General features: G+C 29.8%; 1 protein-coding gene across 6 annotated transcripts in view; it reads right to left on the bottom strand.

Moving 5' to 3' along the window:
- Positions 1–16,201, bottom strand: part of LOC111630235 (beta-mannosidase-like) — a 35,624-nt gene that overhangs the window by 6,247 nt on the left and 13,176 nt on the right. For all 6 annotated transcript variants that reach the window (XR_002757480.1, XR_002757479.1, XR_002757481.1 and 3 more), the window contains exons 3-5: positions 12,767–12,845; positions 7,965–8,090; positions 7,403–7,851 (exon numbers count right to left, since the gene is read on the bottom strand). Coding sequence is in view for 2 of the 6 variants with exons in the window: in XM_023374303.1 (XP_023230071.1) it covers positions 7,403–7,851; positions 7,965–8,090; positions 12,767–12,845 (654 nt within the window). In the remaining 4 variants the exon portion in view is untranslated. The remainder of the gene's footprint in view (positions 1–7,402; positions 7,852–7,964; positions 8,091–12,766; positions 12,846–16,201) is intronic.

Raw genomic sequence — 16,201 nt, 5'->3', positions numbered from 1 at the left:
GTAACTAAATTTGGTATGGTGACATTTCAGGACACAAGGAAAACATTTCTGTATAAAACAAAATTACTACCAAAACTCATCAATATGGCACTTTTGTACTACAAGCAACAAACAATTTATTTGTACAACAGAGGTTGGAGTACTTCCTGTTTTGCTGTTGCAGTATCTTAGCAGTACAGGGAATACTGCTCAATTTGATCTCCATTTTTAAGATGTAAAACCTGAAGGCAAACAGTGTATTAAGTGTTTGATACTTCTCACATGTAGTGTGATACCGTCTTTCAAATTTGCAATGTGTCCTCAACAAAACATTTTTTTAACTGTCCCCACCAAACCAAAAATCACATACATTATGATCTAAAGTAATAAAAGTACCGTAGTGGCATTTTGATTAGAGTGAGTGTACTGTACATCCTGGTTTGAACAGGACAGCCCCAGATTTTTCCTCTTTTTAACTCTCAAAAATAGAAAAAAAATTTTAAAAAACAATTTCATAGGTCTTCTAATGTATATAACCAATTTATAGGCCTATATAAAAATAATTTTTAAAAAATAATCCAAGTTTAGCTAGTTTTAGATTTATTTTTCATTCACTCTTAAAAACTGGAACTGGCCTAGTTTGGGAGTTAAAACAACATAGTCATTCTAGTTTTGATACTATTTTTTTTAATGAAAATGTCTTCCATGTACCTGAAATGTCACAATACCAAATTTAGTTGCATTTGGACTGTTAAACATATCTCTAGACCAGGGATCGCCCAAGTGGTCTAAATCGACCCCCAGGGGTCGATATAACATTATTGGGGGGGTCGATGAAAAGACTAAAACTTACAAATTTTGAACCGAATTTGCTAATCTTGCTAAGGATTATTAAACTTATCCGTCTCATTGATTGTCAGTTACAAAAATTATTATTAACATATGTACAGTACAATAAATGTAAAATTGAAAGATATATATTAAAATAGTAAGAGCCTTTTTTTTTGCTTGTAACACAAACTTTTTGGTGGGGTTGATGTGAGGTTTCGAAAAGTTGTAGGGGGTCAATGATTAAAAAAGTTTGGCGACCCCAGCTCTAGACAGTGTTAATAGGAATACTTGCTAATAATAATGTTTTATTTAAATATCTCCACTTAAATACTATTTTCCATTTGATATTTTTGTTTAACTAAAAGGATCAAATAGAAAATATGCATGTAGATCGAATTGTTCATTAGACATTTCAACTACAGTGATATTTTAAATGGATTATATGGAACTAAAGACTTGATTCTCTTTTCTTTAATCCTAAGATATAATACCACTAACAACAAAAAATAAAAAACTAGTGTGTGGCAATTTATTGCCATTTACCAGTCTGGCATTTTTATGTTTTTTATATAGTATAAATTACATTCATCATGCGTGTCTGTTCCTTTGTTCTGTACTTTCTTTGTTTTATTGGTGGTTGGCTTATCACTAATTATCTTTTCTGTTTGGCTGGACTTGTTCAACAGAAATGACATTATACTTATTGCTTTTTGTCCAATATTGTAATAAATCTTCTGAACAGCTATATGTAATTTGCTATAAATTTTAAGGGCTTATCACATCACAGTTTTCAATCAATTTGAAAGCTCACTGAGAATTTATTAAACCAGTATGTACAATATTTATTACATGAATTGTAAATTAAATTAAATTTAATGTTAATTTAAAATATTTAATGTTAATTGTAAATTGGAAAATACAAAAATACCTGAATTTAACTGAAGTACACTTCAGTTAAATTTTTTTCTATTATATATTTCAGCACCAAGATAATGCCGTCGTTTCCTTCATATACATGGATAAACATATTCAGTTCTTCATACAATTCATGTTCATCAATATCAGATGTTTCTCCTACTGTTAGAGATATTTGCAAGTCGCTGCATTACTTCAAAAGTTCACAATCACTAATTTCCTTTAATCTTTTTATGTTATACAGTACATGAAAATATGCCCTCATGATGTTTAAGTGCCTCAAATCTAGGTTGGCAGCTTGCGCGCACATTGTCGACAATGATATAAAAATAGTTTATTTTGAAAATCTCTTCCTTAGGCAATTCAAGAGCTTCATCTTTCTGGTCATAATCAAAATTCGTTCTTTTATGTCTCCTTCTCACGACTTTGAACTTTCTATCAATATCATTTTCTTTGGCTATTTCTCTCGCTGTTACCAAGGATGATTGGAAACCGTTTTCCCGATAATTATCAAGCCAATGTGTAAATGTGTCTAGGTGTTGTATAGCCGCATCTAGGTGCATTTTTTTGCTCTGCCACATTTTACTTATAACATTTATCTTTGTAAGAATGTCATACCATACAACGAGAGCAACTACAAATTCGTAGGTAGTTATTTCCATTTCTACAGAATGGCATTCACTAACCAACTGACAATCTGTTGTATTTTCTGTTAAATCCTTCAAAGCATCACATATATCGCTTAGTTGGTATTAAACGGCCTTCAACAATTCTACTCTGCATTCCCATCTAGTTTCGGAAAGTGGTTTTAGCGATAAGGATTTTACATGTGCTTTTAAAATAGCCCATCTCTGACTCGAGCCAGCAAACAAAGTGTACAGCCTTTGTAGCAAACCAAAAAAAGATTTTGCTCGAACACAAGAGGATGCTGCATCTCCTAGGATGAGATTCCAACTGTGACTCCCGCAAGGTAAAAAATAAGCAAGTGGATTAATTTCAAGTATACGTTTCTGGACACCACTTTTTTCTCCATGCATATTGGCTCCATTATCATATTCTTGGCCTTTGCATTTTTGCAATGATATACCCAACTGTTCTAGCTCTGTGATTATATAATTAGTCAAACTCTCAGCTGTGTTTTTTCCACGGCTAAGAAGCCAATAAAATGTTCTTCAATGTCAGCTGTATTTGTATTAAAAAATCTTATAATAATTGACAGTTGCTCAACATGAGAAACGTCATGAGTACAATCAAGAATAATTGAGTAATATTTATTCTTTATTATTTTGTCAGCAATTTGAGCTTTCATGTGACTTGCCATTAATTGTATAAGCTCATTTTGAATATTTTTTCTGAGATAGTGGTCATTAGTCATCTTGTCTGTTACTTGTTTTAGGTGAAGTCACAACATTGGATCGAATTGGGCTATTAACTTTACTAAATCTATAAAGTTGCCGCTAGTCTCACTTGAATCTGAGTCAGATATTATTTTCTCTCTATGACCTCTGAAGGCCAAATTGTGAGATGCTAAAAAATTTACAATTGCAAGTAGTCTTTCTAAAATATCTCTCCAATGCTGCCTTTCTTGTTCAATTTGAGTCTGGGCTAAAGAGTCAATAGTGGTACAGTTTTTTAACCCATTTTCTAAATTTAACCATTTCAACATACAATCTTTGTGCAGTCGGCTAGGTTCATGAGACTTTAGGTAATCACCCAAGTGTTTCCAATCACACACTCCTTCACTGGATCCAATTCTTGTATTTTCTAGTCTGAACATTCGACATGGAAAGCAGTAAACGGCATCCTTTGTTTGTGAACAAATCATCCAGTGCCTGTCAAGTTTTCCACCATTAGCTAATATTTTACTGTAATGATATTCACTGAATCGTCGTCCATTATCATTTATGAGAAAAAAATCAACTTTAACCCGGATTGGACCTTTTAATACAATCTCAGTTCGGTCTACATCAGTAATTGTTAATGGCCCCAAACCTGGGTCATTTTGAGGATTCAGATTTTCAATTCTGCCAGTCATGGATGTAGACATAGACTTAGACATGTATTCTTGACTGGATAGTGTTGACGAAGGCAATGGCGGCGGTGGTGTGAGACAATGATGTTGTTGACTCATTATCCTCGCTATTGTTACTAGGTGGCACCCATGACGACATTGAAGGAATAATTTCAGCTGGGTTAAGGTTACAGTGCAATAATGTGTCACTTTCAGTCAATGATGGGTTTTTAGAGGTTTCTTGACCATCACTTTTTATATATTTATATAAAGACCCACGTAGTTTTTCTTCTATCTGCTTTCTTTTGATAGCTTGTTTCCTTTTTGAACTACCAGACTCAAATTTTCTACTGGCATCATGATCACGTGAACTCATTTCATAAATCTTGTTTTACACATAAAACGAATTCAGAAATATTTTACAAGCAATTTTACACAGTTTTTTTACAGTTCACTCTTTACTATAAGTACTGTTAATAATCTAAGAGTCACTGAAACTTAATATCATTTAATGCTTACTTACCTACTGAAAGATATATATGAACGATTATGTAACGCATACAGCGCTAGCAAAAATAGCGTCAGGTGACAAGAGTTGATGAACGAAATGAAACACAGGGATTCCCCGAGCGTAAATCGTAAACATGATGAATCACGAAAGTAACAAAACCACGCATTCAAGTGGGTTTTCTAATGCTCAAGGTGTAAGATTCAAATAGTAATGAATTTTTCAAATGTGTTTTACAGTCAAATTTCATAAAATATTATTAACTGTTAAATTAATTAATTTTGATATCGTTAATCTTATTTTTATACGAATGTGAGAGTGAATAAATCTAAATAAGAAATTTTATTTAGGCACTTATTANATATATATAATTATAATAAAGTTACAATAAATTAAGTTAATATATAATTATATATACAGTACCTAATTTATATATAATTAATATATAATTATATGTACAGTACCTAATCTATATATAATTTTACTATCATCTGTACAGTATTATATATAACTCAATTTACCCACCTAAATTCTCCGTAGCATGGCGCTGGACGGCGGAAACTAGTTCGACTGCCCGATGACGTTTTACCGAATTATAGGAGTTTTTTTTACCATGTTTGTACTGATACCATCACAATTTTTTCGCCATCATATAGGAATCCGAACTATAGGAACCCGTGTTNTTACCGAATTATAGGAGTTTTTTTTACCATGTTTGTACTGATACCATCACAATTTTTTCGCCATCATATAGGAATCCGAACTATAGGAACCCGTGTTATAGGGGAGTCGACTGTATTTGTTTTAAGAATGACATTTTTTGCAATTCAATTTCTTTTTCAAATTCCTCCTTTACTTTGCACAAAAGTAACTCTTGTGCAAAGTGACTTGGAACTGCTTTTCAGACAAAAGTGGTCATTATGAGGAGTTTCATTGTAATGTTGAAAATGTCATCTTTAATGATATTAATAAAATTATAATAAGACTTCTTAATCAAAAAATAAAATTTTGTAATCAGAAGTACTTGTATGACTATATTCAAATAAAAATTTCTTAAATTTACTTTTGTTTCTTTATCTGTTTTAACAAAATAAATTGAGTGGTTTCAACAGATTTGTTATAACACTATTTAATATATAACCAGCAATGAAAATCCAACATATTTAAACATTCTAAGACTTGCATGATTGATTCATTTCTTCATAATAGCATTAAAAGTGCAAAAATCAATGTTACTTTGCATTTAAAATAGACAAATAATTAAACATTTTGCATAAAAATATTTTTGTGCAAAATATTGTTAATTTGTTTTTTCAACATTATTTTGATTGTTTAACAAATTATAAAATTTTATGTTACACACAAATTTCTTCATCTGCTTTGATTAAAAAAATCATTTGTGTTATTCTAATAAGCCTAAAGAAAGCAGTTATAGCATTATGCTATACAATATACTGTAAACTTTTCATGCAGTTTACAGTATTTTAAAAAATGGAGAAAAAAAACGTATGTAGACAAAGTATTAAAATGCAATAAGGTAATTATGAAAAGTTTTATACATCTTTGTTATGGTTTGTTGCCAGTCAGAACTTTTATAGAATAGACATATTCAATACATATAATATAATGGGTCAACCTTCTATGTTTACTAAAAATGATTGTTAGTAAACATAAAAGTAAGCAAAATAATACAATGACTAAGCATTCTTGTCATAAGCACAAAACTAAAATCTGAAAAAATATCTTTCACTTATTAGTTGGAAATTACTTTATGCATAGCAAACATACAAAATGACTGAAAATGTAGCAAAGTCAATATTCAATTTTAATTCTTTTTATGAAATCAGTATTTTTCTATAATAATTCTATTTGATATAAATATTCTGACAATTTTTAGGTAATCTTTGTTGATTTTTTTATTTTGTTTTAGTGATCCCTTGTACGGAGTGATGTACATCGTTGTTTATTTTGCATATTGGAGTATTCGTTTTTGCCGAAAGGTGGCATTTGGTTTTTTTTCCTTAAAAGTGTACTTGTGGCTAAGAAGTGTTGGGAGACTATCCACATTTTGGATAAGATAATTGAATCCTTTTTCTTTTATAGGTGGGTGTAATTAATGTNTTATAACTAATATCCAAGGATAAAATAAAAAGTTTTAAATATCAACTTTTTTCTACTTGGTTGTTGCGCGAGGCCCGGGCGATTGCCCTGCTCGCCACCCCCTAAGGCCGCCACTGAGTCTGAGTAAGGTTTTATAGTAATGTTCTTGATAAAAGTAAGAACTTTGAAAAAAAGAAGAGGCTGTAGATCTAACAAAAAGATAATTTTCACCTGTCTTCTATATAATGATAATTGGGCAAGAATCCATTCAAAAGAATCTAGTAGTGGAGTTTCTCAGTCAGGAAGTCATCAGAACTGAAGGAAATGAATTTATTTGAATTTTTAGTTTAGTTGATGGCCAACCATCTCTTTCCAAATCCATTTTATTTCCCATTCTTCACTCTTCTTCCTTCTTCTGCTTCATCTCATTTTATTGATAAGTATTTATAAATGGTTATGACCAACAATAACTGTTATTTTCACACTTCCTTAATTCTGAAATAACCAAATCCTGGTTATCAGTATTGTTCATGTGCTGTTCGTTTGTTGCAAACACACTTTAATGTACTCTTGATTGAGTGTATTGTAAAATATTGATGTGTTTGTTTGCACTTTTATCAGTTGAATCTACACTTGCCTGGTTATTTATATTTCCATTTTCTTCTTGTGTGAAAAATTCCTTACAAGGAATATAATTTTTATCAATTTTTGAACATAAATCACTCAAATGAAAATAATCATTCATTAAAAATTATTGTTGGATTATACTGTAAAGAGTTTTTCTTTTGTATTGTTTGAAGTTTATTCAGGAGAATTGTTTTCTTGTTTAAATTTATAAAATATCTGGGCATAATATGGAAGTGAAATATAGTTCTTGAGTCAAGATAACATTAAATTGGATAGTTTGGCATGAATGCAAAAATTTTGATATAGCTCATTACTGATTATGAACAACACGATGACTATAAATCATAACCAATAATGATCTATACTGATATGAGCACTATTGGTTTTTAATATTAATCAATTTGATATTTAAATAAAAAGTTATTTTATACCTTACAGAAAAAAATTCTTGAATCTGTTTTTTCCATACATCAATAATTAATGGAATAAGAGCATCACAACCATGAGATAATTTTTCTAATAAAAATCTCAGTTCATTTATAATGTTGTCATTTAACCTTTTTGAATTTTTAAATGCCCTCTCTTCTAATTGATGATTTTCCTCAGACAGTTCTGCATTTAATAATTGACATAAATGACGACTTTGTTTCATTATGTTAATGCTCTTTGTGGTTTCAGTTTTAAATAAAGTTTTCATAGATATGCCACTTAAAAAATTTGAACTTCTATCTTTTAATTGATCTGTTAAAGTTATCTCTCTTATATGTTTATAAACTAAAGGAACTACATTTGACAAGGAAATTTCTTGACTTTTTATGAAATTAATGACATATTCCAATCCTGCTATTAATTCTTCAAAGATGTTTACATAAGTTGGTTCCTGTAATCATAAAAAATATTTGAACTGAGTTTTTGAATAAACCAAAAATAAATTTATAATATTTAAGAAGGTTTATATATGTCATGAAGTGAAAAACATTTGAAATGTCTTACTCTCTCTAACAATTTCTTTATAGAGCGAAACCAACCACTCCACATTAATAAGAATGAGTTTACTCCACATCCATATTCATTATGAAAAGCTAACAAAGATTCATATAAAATATGGCTTGTTGGTTGCTATAATAAAATAAAAATAGCTGTAGTTGATACATGAAAAACTGTTTAAAAAAATCAATATAAATAATTTTTATTTAGTTAAATATTGATTATTTGAAATTAAACATTAAAATCTCAAATGTCATAATACAGGTGTCCATAAAGTCTGTGTGCAATTTTAAAAAATGTATAACTTTATTAGTATTTATAATAGAAAAAAAATCTGTAAGAAGTATTAGAAAGCTTAATATACCTAGTTTTAAGTAAAATTAGGATTGGAAGAGGAGGACCACTTTTTTTGGCCTCCCCGTTCGCCAGACTTGACTCCATTAGATTTTATTTATGGGGACATGAAAATCTCGTATGCAACCAAACCTCTATCGTTAGAAGACTTGAAAGCTAAAATAACTATTGTGATTTCAGGCATTACTGTAAATAAATTGGCAAATGTTTTTAGAGAACTACAAAATTGTATTACCCTTTTGTATTACTAATAATGGTGGCATGTGGAAACTTAATAAAACAATAAAAAAATATAGATTTTCTTATTACCACTACATTCTATTAGGTTGTTCAGAAAGTAATTTCGTTTTTTTTTACCACTAGATGGATTAGTCATATTTTTCCCACCATTTTCATTCTAAACCGTATTATCATTATATATTTTGACAGCTAGCATTTTAAGGCTTATTTGTAAAAATTTTGTTTGATTTTGTGCAATTGTTTATTTTTTGTTTCCCATCAAATATGGAAGATCGAAAGCAGCATTTTTGGCATATTTTGCTCTTTTATTACCAAAAAGGTAAGAATACTGTTCAAGCAAAAAAAAAATTGTGTGACGTGTATGAAGAAGATGTATTGACAGAACGACAGTGCCAAAACTGTTTATATTTCCTACAGTATTTATATATGCAGTATTATACATATTACTACATTACACTGCAGTATTATACATATTACTACACTACACTACAGTATTATATATATTTGCCAGAACAAAATTTTGTTCTGGCAATTTCAATATTGAAGATGCACCACGTTCTGGATGGCCAGTTGAAGCCAACAAAAACAAAATAAAGGTACTGATTGAAGCAAATTGCCAAATAACAACATGTGAAATCACTAAGAGATTAAATCTGTCAAATTGAACTGTTTATGATTACTTGAAACAAATTGGTTTTGTTTCAAAGCTTGATATATGAGTTCCACATGTTCTTAAGGTGAGATGCTATCTTTGGTGGGATTTTAAGGAAATTTTTTTTCGGCGCTTTTACCAGACAATTTAACAATTGATTCAAAAGTGTACTGCCATTGAGTAAATAAATTGAGTAATATCATTAAACAGAAAAGGCGGCCAGAATTGATCAACAAAACAGGTGTAGTGTTTTACCACGATAATGTCAAATTTCACACAAGTTTGGTAACTCATCAGAAACTGTTATAACTTAGATGGACGTGCTATCACACTAACCATATTCGCCAGATCGAGCACACTCAGATTATTACTTGTTCCGGTCTATACAATTTTTTTTAACTGCAAGACATTTACTTGAAATGACAATGTCAGAAATCACTTGGATCAGTTTTTTGTAAGCAATGATCAAAACTTTTATGAATGTGAAATCATGCTACTACCAGAAATGATGACAACAAATATTTGACCAAAATGGTCGATAAATAATTCAACAAAATATTTATTTATTATAAAAATATTTTTTTTTTCCACGGAAAAAAAACGAAATTACTTTCCGAACAACCAATACATAATTTCTCAATCACAATTACTAATAAAGTTATAAATTTTTAAAATTGAACATGGACTTTAAGGACACTCCATATATAAATACTGTAGGAAATATAAAAATTGATATTTTAAGTTTTTCCATAATTTTTAATTGCATTATGTAAACATAATTATTTACATATTCATATTTAATTATTGTTGTTTGAATATTTTCTAATTTGAATTTAGCTTACAGTCTTTTACACAGAATAAGCAAACCATTGGACTGAACTGCAAAACCATTTAGTATTAGTTTAAAAAACAAAAGCCAGAGAGAAAATTCAAGCAGGTTAAATGTAACTGAATGGTTTGCCACCCAAAATGTATCACAGAATGATGGATTTTTCAAATTTTCTAGCAGGAACAGTTAAAGAACCAAATGTATTTTTACAAATAATTTTGTTTCTCAAAAATAAATCAAGTAAAATAAACTTAGTCACAGAGTCAAAAATGTCAGGTCCTAGACAAAATTTTAAATTTCATGCTAGAATGTTAATGAGTGTCTGACAGGGCAGTTAAAGTCCCATTTTTTGAATGAAAAAATGACAAAGTTAAACATCAATATAGCAAAATGATTTACTTAATTAAATAATGTCTTGTAAGGACAATTATAAATTCTTGATGTCAAAAAGATAACCACAAAAGGATTGAGTTACAAGAAAAGGTTTCAAAGTTCAGTAAATACTATCTGATCAGCATCAGGAAATGGCATCAGATTGAATGTTGATGTTGACCTCTCCCGTGGCCTGAAAGATCTAGAATTGTCAATTGGAGACAAGAATGGACTAATAAGTAAGTGTTGAAGGTATCATCAATCAATCAGAATTTGGATAAGGGAGAGAACCCTTTAAAAACTCATGTCTCAAGGTCACATGGTTCTTTCTCTAAGATCTGTGTTCTTTTCTAAAGGATTAAAAGCCTACTTATAAAAAGTTCTTATTCTGTAATCCATCCTCTCCAGCTGATCAGCTTTTCTCAAGAGTTATGCTCTAGTGAGAAAATTTTAAATTCCTCGTTCTATGCTTTACAAGTAGATGACTGTTGGATGCACACTTCAGTCAACTCCAAGTTCCCACCTGATCCAAAATTCAACTGGAAAAAGCAAGCCTTGGGGCCATTGATTCATCAACCATTAGTTGTCGAGGAACTTATCAACTTAAACCAGAGACGTTTGAACCCTCTCTGAACTCTATTTAGAACAATATTATGAACTGAGTCTTTCCTAGGAGACAAATAGGCTGAAATTTTGTAAGCATTTCTTTATGCAAATAAATAGATTCTTGTAAGTGGTAATCCTGACTAGGGAATTCGATCCCGGTCCTTATTTCTAATCCCGGGATTTCGGGATTATACTTATTCAATCCTGGGATCATTTTGGTATTGAGGGTTAATAAAAAATAAGAAAATCTTACAGAAATCAAAAATCAAAATTTAGACAAAAATCAACGTATTTTACGGTATACACCTAGTTAATTTAATCACTCTAACTAATCAGACTTAGAGTCAGACTAACCAGACGTATATTCAATAGCGCTAAGTCATCTGTACCTGTTCTTTCTTAATTTAGGGTTACTTACATTACTCCTACGCAAGTCCCTAGTCCCGGATGGCCGAGTGGTCAAGGTGGCAGCCTACTGCTCTGGGGGATCTGGGATTGAATCTGGATGGGTTGAGAAATCCCTAGGAATTTTTTGGGGGTGGTCCGTTCGGATATGTTGGGCCCTGTTCCTCACTACTGGTCGCCCCATTGTGGGCTTGGCTGAACCCATAATGGGCCTGCCATAAGAGGCCCTCTTAGTGCCCACAGGGCAGAAAGAGTTAAAAAAAAAGTCCCAAGTCCCTAACTGTAACTGATTTAGAACCAGCATGCACGTTATTCTTTGCATTGTAAAATGACATTGCACATGTATCAGGAACTTGTGTTTGAACAAACCTGACCTGCTGTCTGGGTCAGCGATTTTGAAAAGGTGACAACACTACTTATCATATTTTTAATTTTTGAGTTATTCCCCTTTGGTTTCTTCTGCTACTGTAAACTATCACTAAATATGGTTAAATGCTGATATTTATCTAATTAAGAGAAACTGACTATGACACAGGCACAATGCCTTATTTACCTATACTAATATTATAAAGAGGTAAAGTTTGTAAGTTTGGATGTAGGAGGTAATCTCCAAAACTACTCATCCGATTTCAAAAATTCTTTCACCAATACTTAGAATGGACCTTCAAGGTGGACATAGGCTGTGTGTTATTCCGTTAAACCTTCATATAAATTAAAAGATATCATCTAGGTAAGCATTACATTTTTGGTGTTAGTGGGTGGCGAGGGGCAAGATGCGTATGTATACGAGATAGGTATCCGAGCGGTGCAGTCGCATAGTTGGCGAGATACACAGTGCACGTGTCCAAACTTGTAATATAATATAGTAGAAAGGTTAGAAATATAAAATAATCTGATAATCTTAATCTTTGTTGTTATTTTTGCCCAAGCTATGTTGAACTCATTTGCTAGTTTCATTATAAAAGTTTCTATAAAAGCTGAAGAATTGATCAGAAGTGTTTGCAGAAATTACTTTATATATTAGAATATAAATTAAATTATCCAAATAAGAGCACTGCACTAGGAAAACTAAGGTTCATTTTTTCCTGCTAACTAATGGTGAGCAGGAGTGGGGAAAAGGAATCAGTTTAGTATTGCAAGCTCTGTAGTCTTTGAGCTGGCAATGTTGAACTTCCTTCATAACAGACCCTGCATAACTGAAACCTGCACTGATCAAAATCACATATTTCAAGGACTACTTGTATAATTTTTCAAACTATTATGAATATTTAAATTAAATAATTCTATAACTGGTACTGTAATAAACTTTGAAAAAGATACACTTAATAAATCAAATAATAAGTAACAAACCTCTAAATTAATATTTTCCAATAACTTTAAGGGGCAATTCACAAGTATTGTATCATCATCGCTGACAACAAATTTTGACCTGAAAGTATTACTGTATTTAAGAAATGTAAATAATTTAATAAAGATTATATATTTCATGCACAAAATATTTTAATCATTCTAAATATCATATAAAATGATATTTATAAAAATATATAATGTAAATAGTTTATATGTAAAATAGATATAAAACATCATCATTCACAATCATTTATTTTGTATATGAACTATTGGAGTGTAAAAGTTATATGAATTATTGTTGAATGGTCTTCAAATAGTTATTTTTAAACTCTAAATATATGATGATCTTATCATCAAATATTGCCTGATATTACGTCATATCACTTGAAATCATATCATCAACATAACAACATTGTTATATCATTTGGTTACTGGTATTCGAAACTGTTCAGAAACTACTTACGAAATTAATCACTTCAGAACCCTAATATCATATTTGAATGATATTTTTATTAGGATTCTTATTAAGATTGCTTTTTTAAAAGCAGTTTAATTTCAAATAAATTTGAATCTTGTTTTATTCAAAGTATCACAAATATACTTTGTTATTGATGCTATAATTTATAAAAAAATTTGATTAGTTATATACTTTGGAATTAGAATGTATAATTAAAAAACAATACTGTTTTATTGGTTATTTTTTTATTTAAAATAATATAATGCATCAAATTTTCCAATCTGTTTACTATTGATTTTTTGTCAATATTCTTAAACTTTTTGTATTTGTAAAAAATCAATGTTCCTTTAAAGAAAACATTAAGGAGTCTGTACACTCTTCCAATGAGGTTCCTTAACCTTACCTAATGACATCATTACATAAGCTTAATGGCCTTATTAATAAGCAGACAAAAAGAAGTTGCACAATCTTTTATATTTTTGTTATGATGTTATATGTATTGACGTAAATAAACATTTAAAACTCAAAATTCTATTTAAAAAATTACTGTCACAAAATCTCAAAAAAGCAACTAATTGCTTTGGTTTTAACTAAATAAGATTTTTTAAAAACTGACTTTCAGTAGAATTTTGTGCATTTTAATTTCTGTTCATTTATTTTTAACATAAATATATAAAATCAGACATTTTATACTGTGAAGTAAATTTGATATGAAAATTTATAGCTACAGATCATAACTGAAGTCAAATTTATTGATTTGTTTTATACCATATCATAAAACATTTTGTGTGTGCTTTATAATAGATTTTCAAAGAACTAAATTAAACAAAAGATTTGTAGTCACTTGTTACACATTAATTTACTTGAAATTATTTACATATTTTTACATACATTTTTTAAATATTTATAATTAATATTAGTACTACAATTATTATTATTATTACAATACATATTAAAAGATCACAAATTATACTCATATATTTTTAATAATTCACTTTATCCAATTTTCTTTTCAAAATTTGAGAACATTTTAATAACATTTATACATTATATATATTTTTATAATAAAGGCAATACTATATAAATTCAATATTACTTATATATATTTTTTGTTTGTTTTAAATCTTAGAAAAATATATTACTGCAATTTAAGTGATCAAAATATAATTTACAAAGATATTTTAAAAGCAATGCTTTTTTAATTTTTCAGGTAATGCATTTTATTAATATTCAAAACCAAAACTGAATATACAAAATAAAATGTAAGTATAGATGTATGTTTTTACATAAAACTAAACATTTATGCACCTCTCCCAGTGCTTCACAAAAAGAATTGGAAATACCATTTTTCCAAAAGTTGAGCCAATGATACACTCTGTATTTCAGTTTTTTTGTGTTTGAAACCTCTTTCCACAAAAATTTTTTTATTGGGCTGATAGTTACTAAGTACTAGGTCTGGACTGTAGGGTAGATATTGCAAAAGTTCCCAATCATTGGCTGCAACTTTTTCTGTATTTTGTACAATGTGGGAGCATGTATCATTGTAAAGCAGCCTGATGTTGCTTCCTTTTGTCATGGATAACATTAAAGGACTTCTTCAAAGTTCTGCAGTATATGTCAGAATTAATAGTCTTTTCCTGCAGAAGGAATTCTGCAAGCAAAACATCTCTTATCCCAAAATACTAACCTTCAATTTTTTTCACTGAAGTTTTTCACTTTGAATTTCTTTAGAAGAAGGATGCTTCGAAATCACACTGGCATTTTTTGATTCTGACATAAAGTGAGAAATTCAACACTCATTGATAGTCAGAATTCCCTCAAGAAACATTCCACTTTTGGTGGAATCGCTCCAGATGATGCACATTCTCAGTGAAGTCTGTTCATCCATTAACTGTTTCAGTATCTTAACTTTTCATGAATGATGTCATAAATGGTGCTAACAGAAACCTTAAACATATCACTGCATATTTGAAATATTTAGAAGTGCTTGAGATTTACTAGGCTGTTAAAAACTGGAAGGTGGTCAACTTTGGAGACACACTCCATAGCATGGAGGGCATGTTTTACAACTCCCCTAGAACTTTCATTTTATGTTTTTATTATTGTTTTTCATTACAATTCACTTTTAAATTCACAAATTTTATTTACCTTGGTAACAACCATTTATGTTCACTTCAAATTACTTTGAATCTTTGGACTTAAAATGTATGCAATGACTTGTTCTGTTTTTCTTATACAATACCTGATGATGTTTGTTACAAACATACAAAAACATTTGTATAAGTAAATAATTTTTATTCCTTTTACTGGTTTTTGTGACATCTAGCATGTAGTTTTATTCTAAACAACCAGTTTTTTGCTGTGGTAAATATTTTAAACATCTCTGTTAAGGACTTCAGCTTAAGACAATCATTCTTGATAGCCAGATCAATCTGCACAATTCTTTTTGGAACTGAAGCTGAAGGTGGGAAACAAGATCACTTCTCATTGCTTAGGTTCATTCATACTTGTTTTACATCTTTCACCATTGTCAGATATTAAAATAATCTGTACCATCCTCGGAATACAACAATATTAAGCAAACGATACATATAGATTATTATTACAGAACTTATAGTGGAATTTTTTTGTCTTTGGATTTTGCTTGTGTTTTGGAACTTAATTGGAGTGGCATATATAAATTGTAAAAAATATCATTTTAGCAAAATCAATAATTTTTACAAATTATTAAGTTCAAGTTATTTTCATGCTTAAAACTTTTAATGTGAATAGATAGTGATTAGTAATTTTGATAAAATTAATCAAAGTTCAGCTCATTTCAATTTCTTTGGCATTTAGTCATATAGTGAGTGAAATTTGAAGTCCACAATTAGCACATTTCATGAAAATGCTTTGTTTTTATGCTGCCTATAATTTTATTATTATAGAGAACTATACTCATTGAAAACCAGTGACCTCCCTACATACTTTTCAACAAT

This window comes from Centruroides sculpturatus, unplaced genomic scaffold, assembly GCF_000671375.1.
Source record: "Centruroides sculpturatus isolate CEXI.00-Female unplaced genomic scaffold, Cexi_2.0 scaffold553, whole genome shotgun sequence".
Taxonomy (NCBI): Eukaryota; Metazoa; Arthropoda; class Arachnida; order Scorpiones; family Buthidae; genus Centruroides; species Centruroides sculpturatus.
Note: the sequence above shows the minus strand (reverse complement) of the source record. Positions and strands in the feature narration are given on the sequence as shown.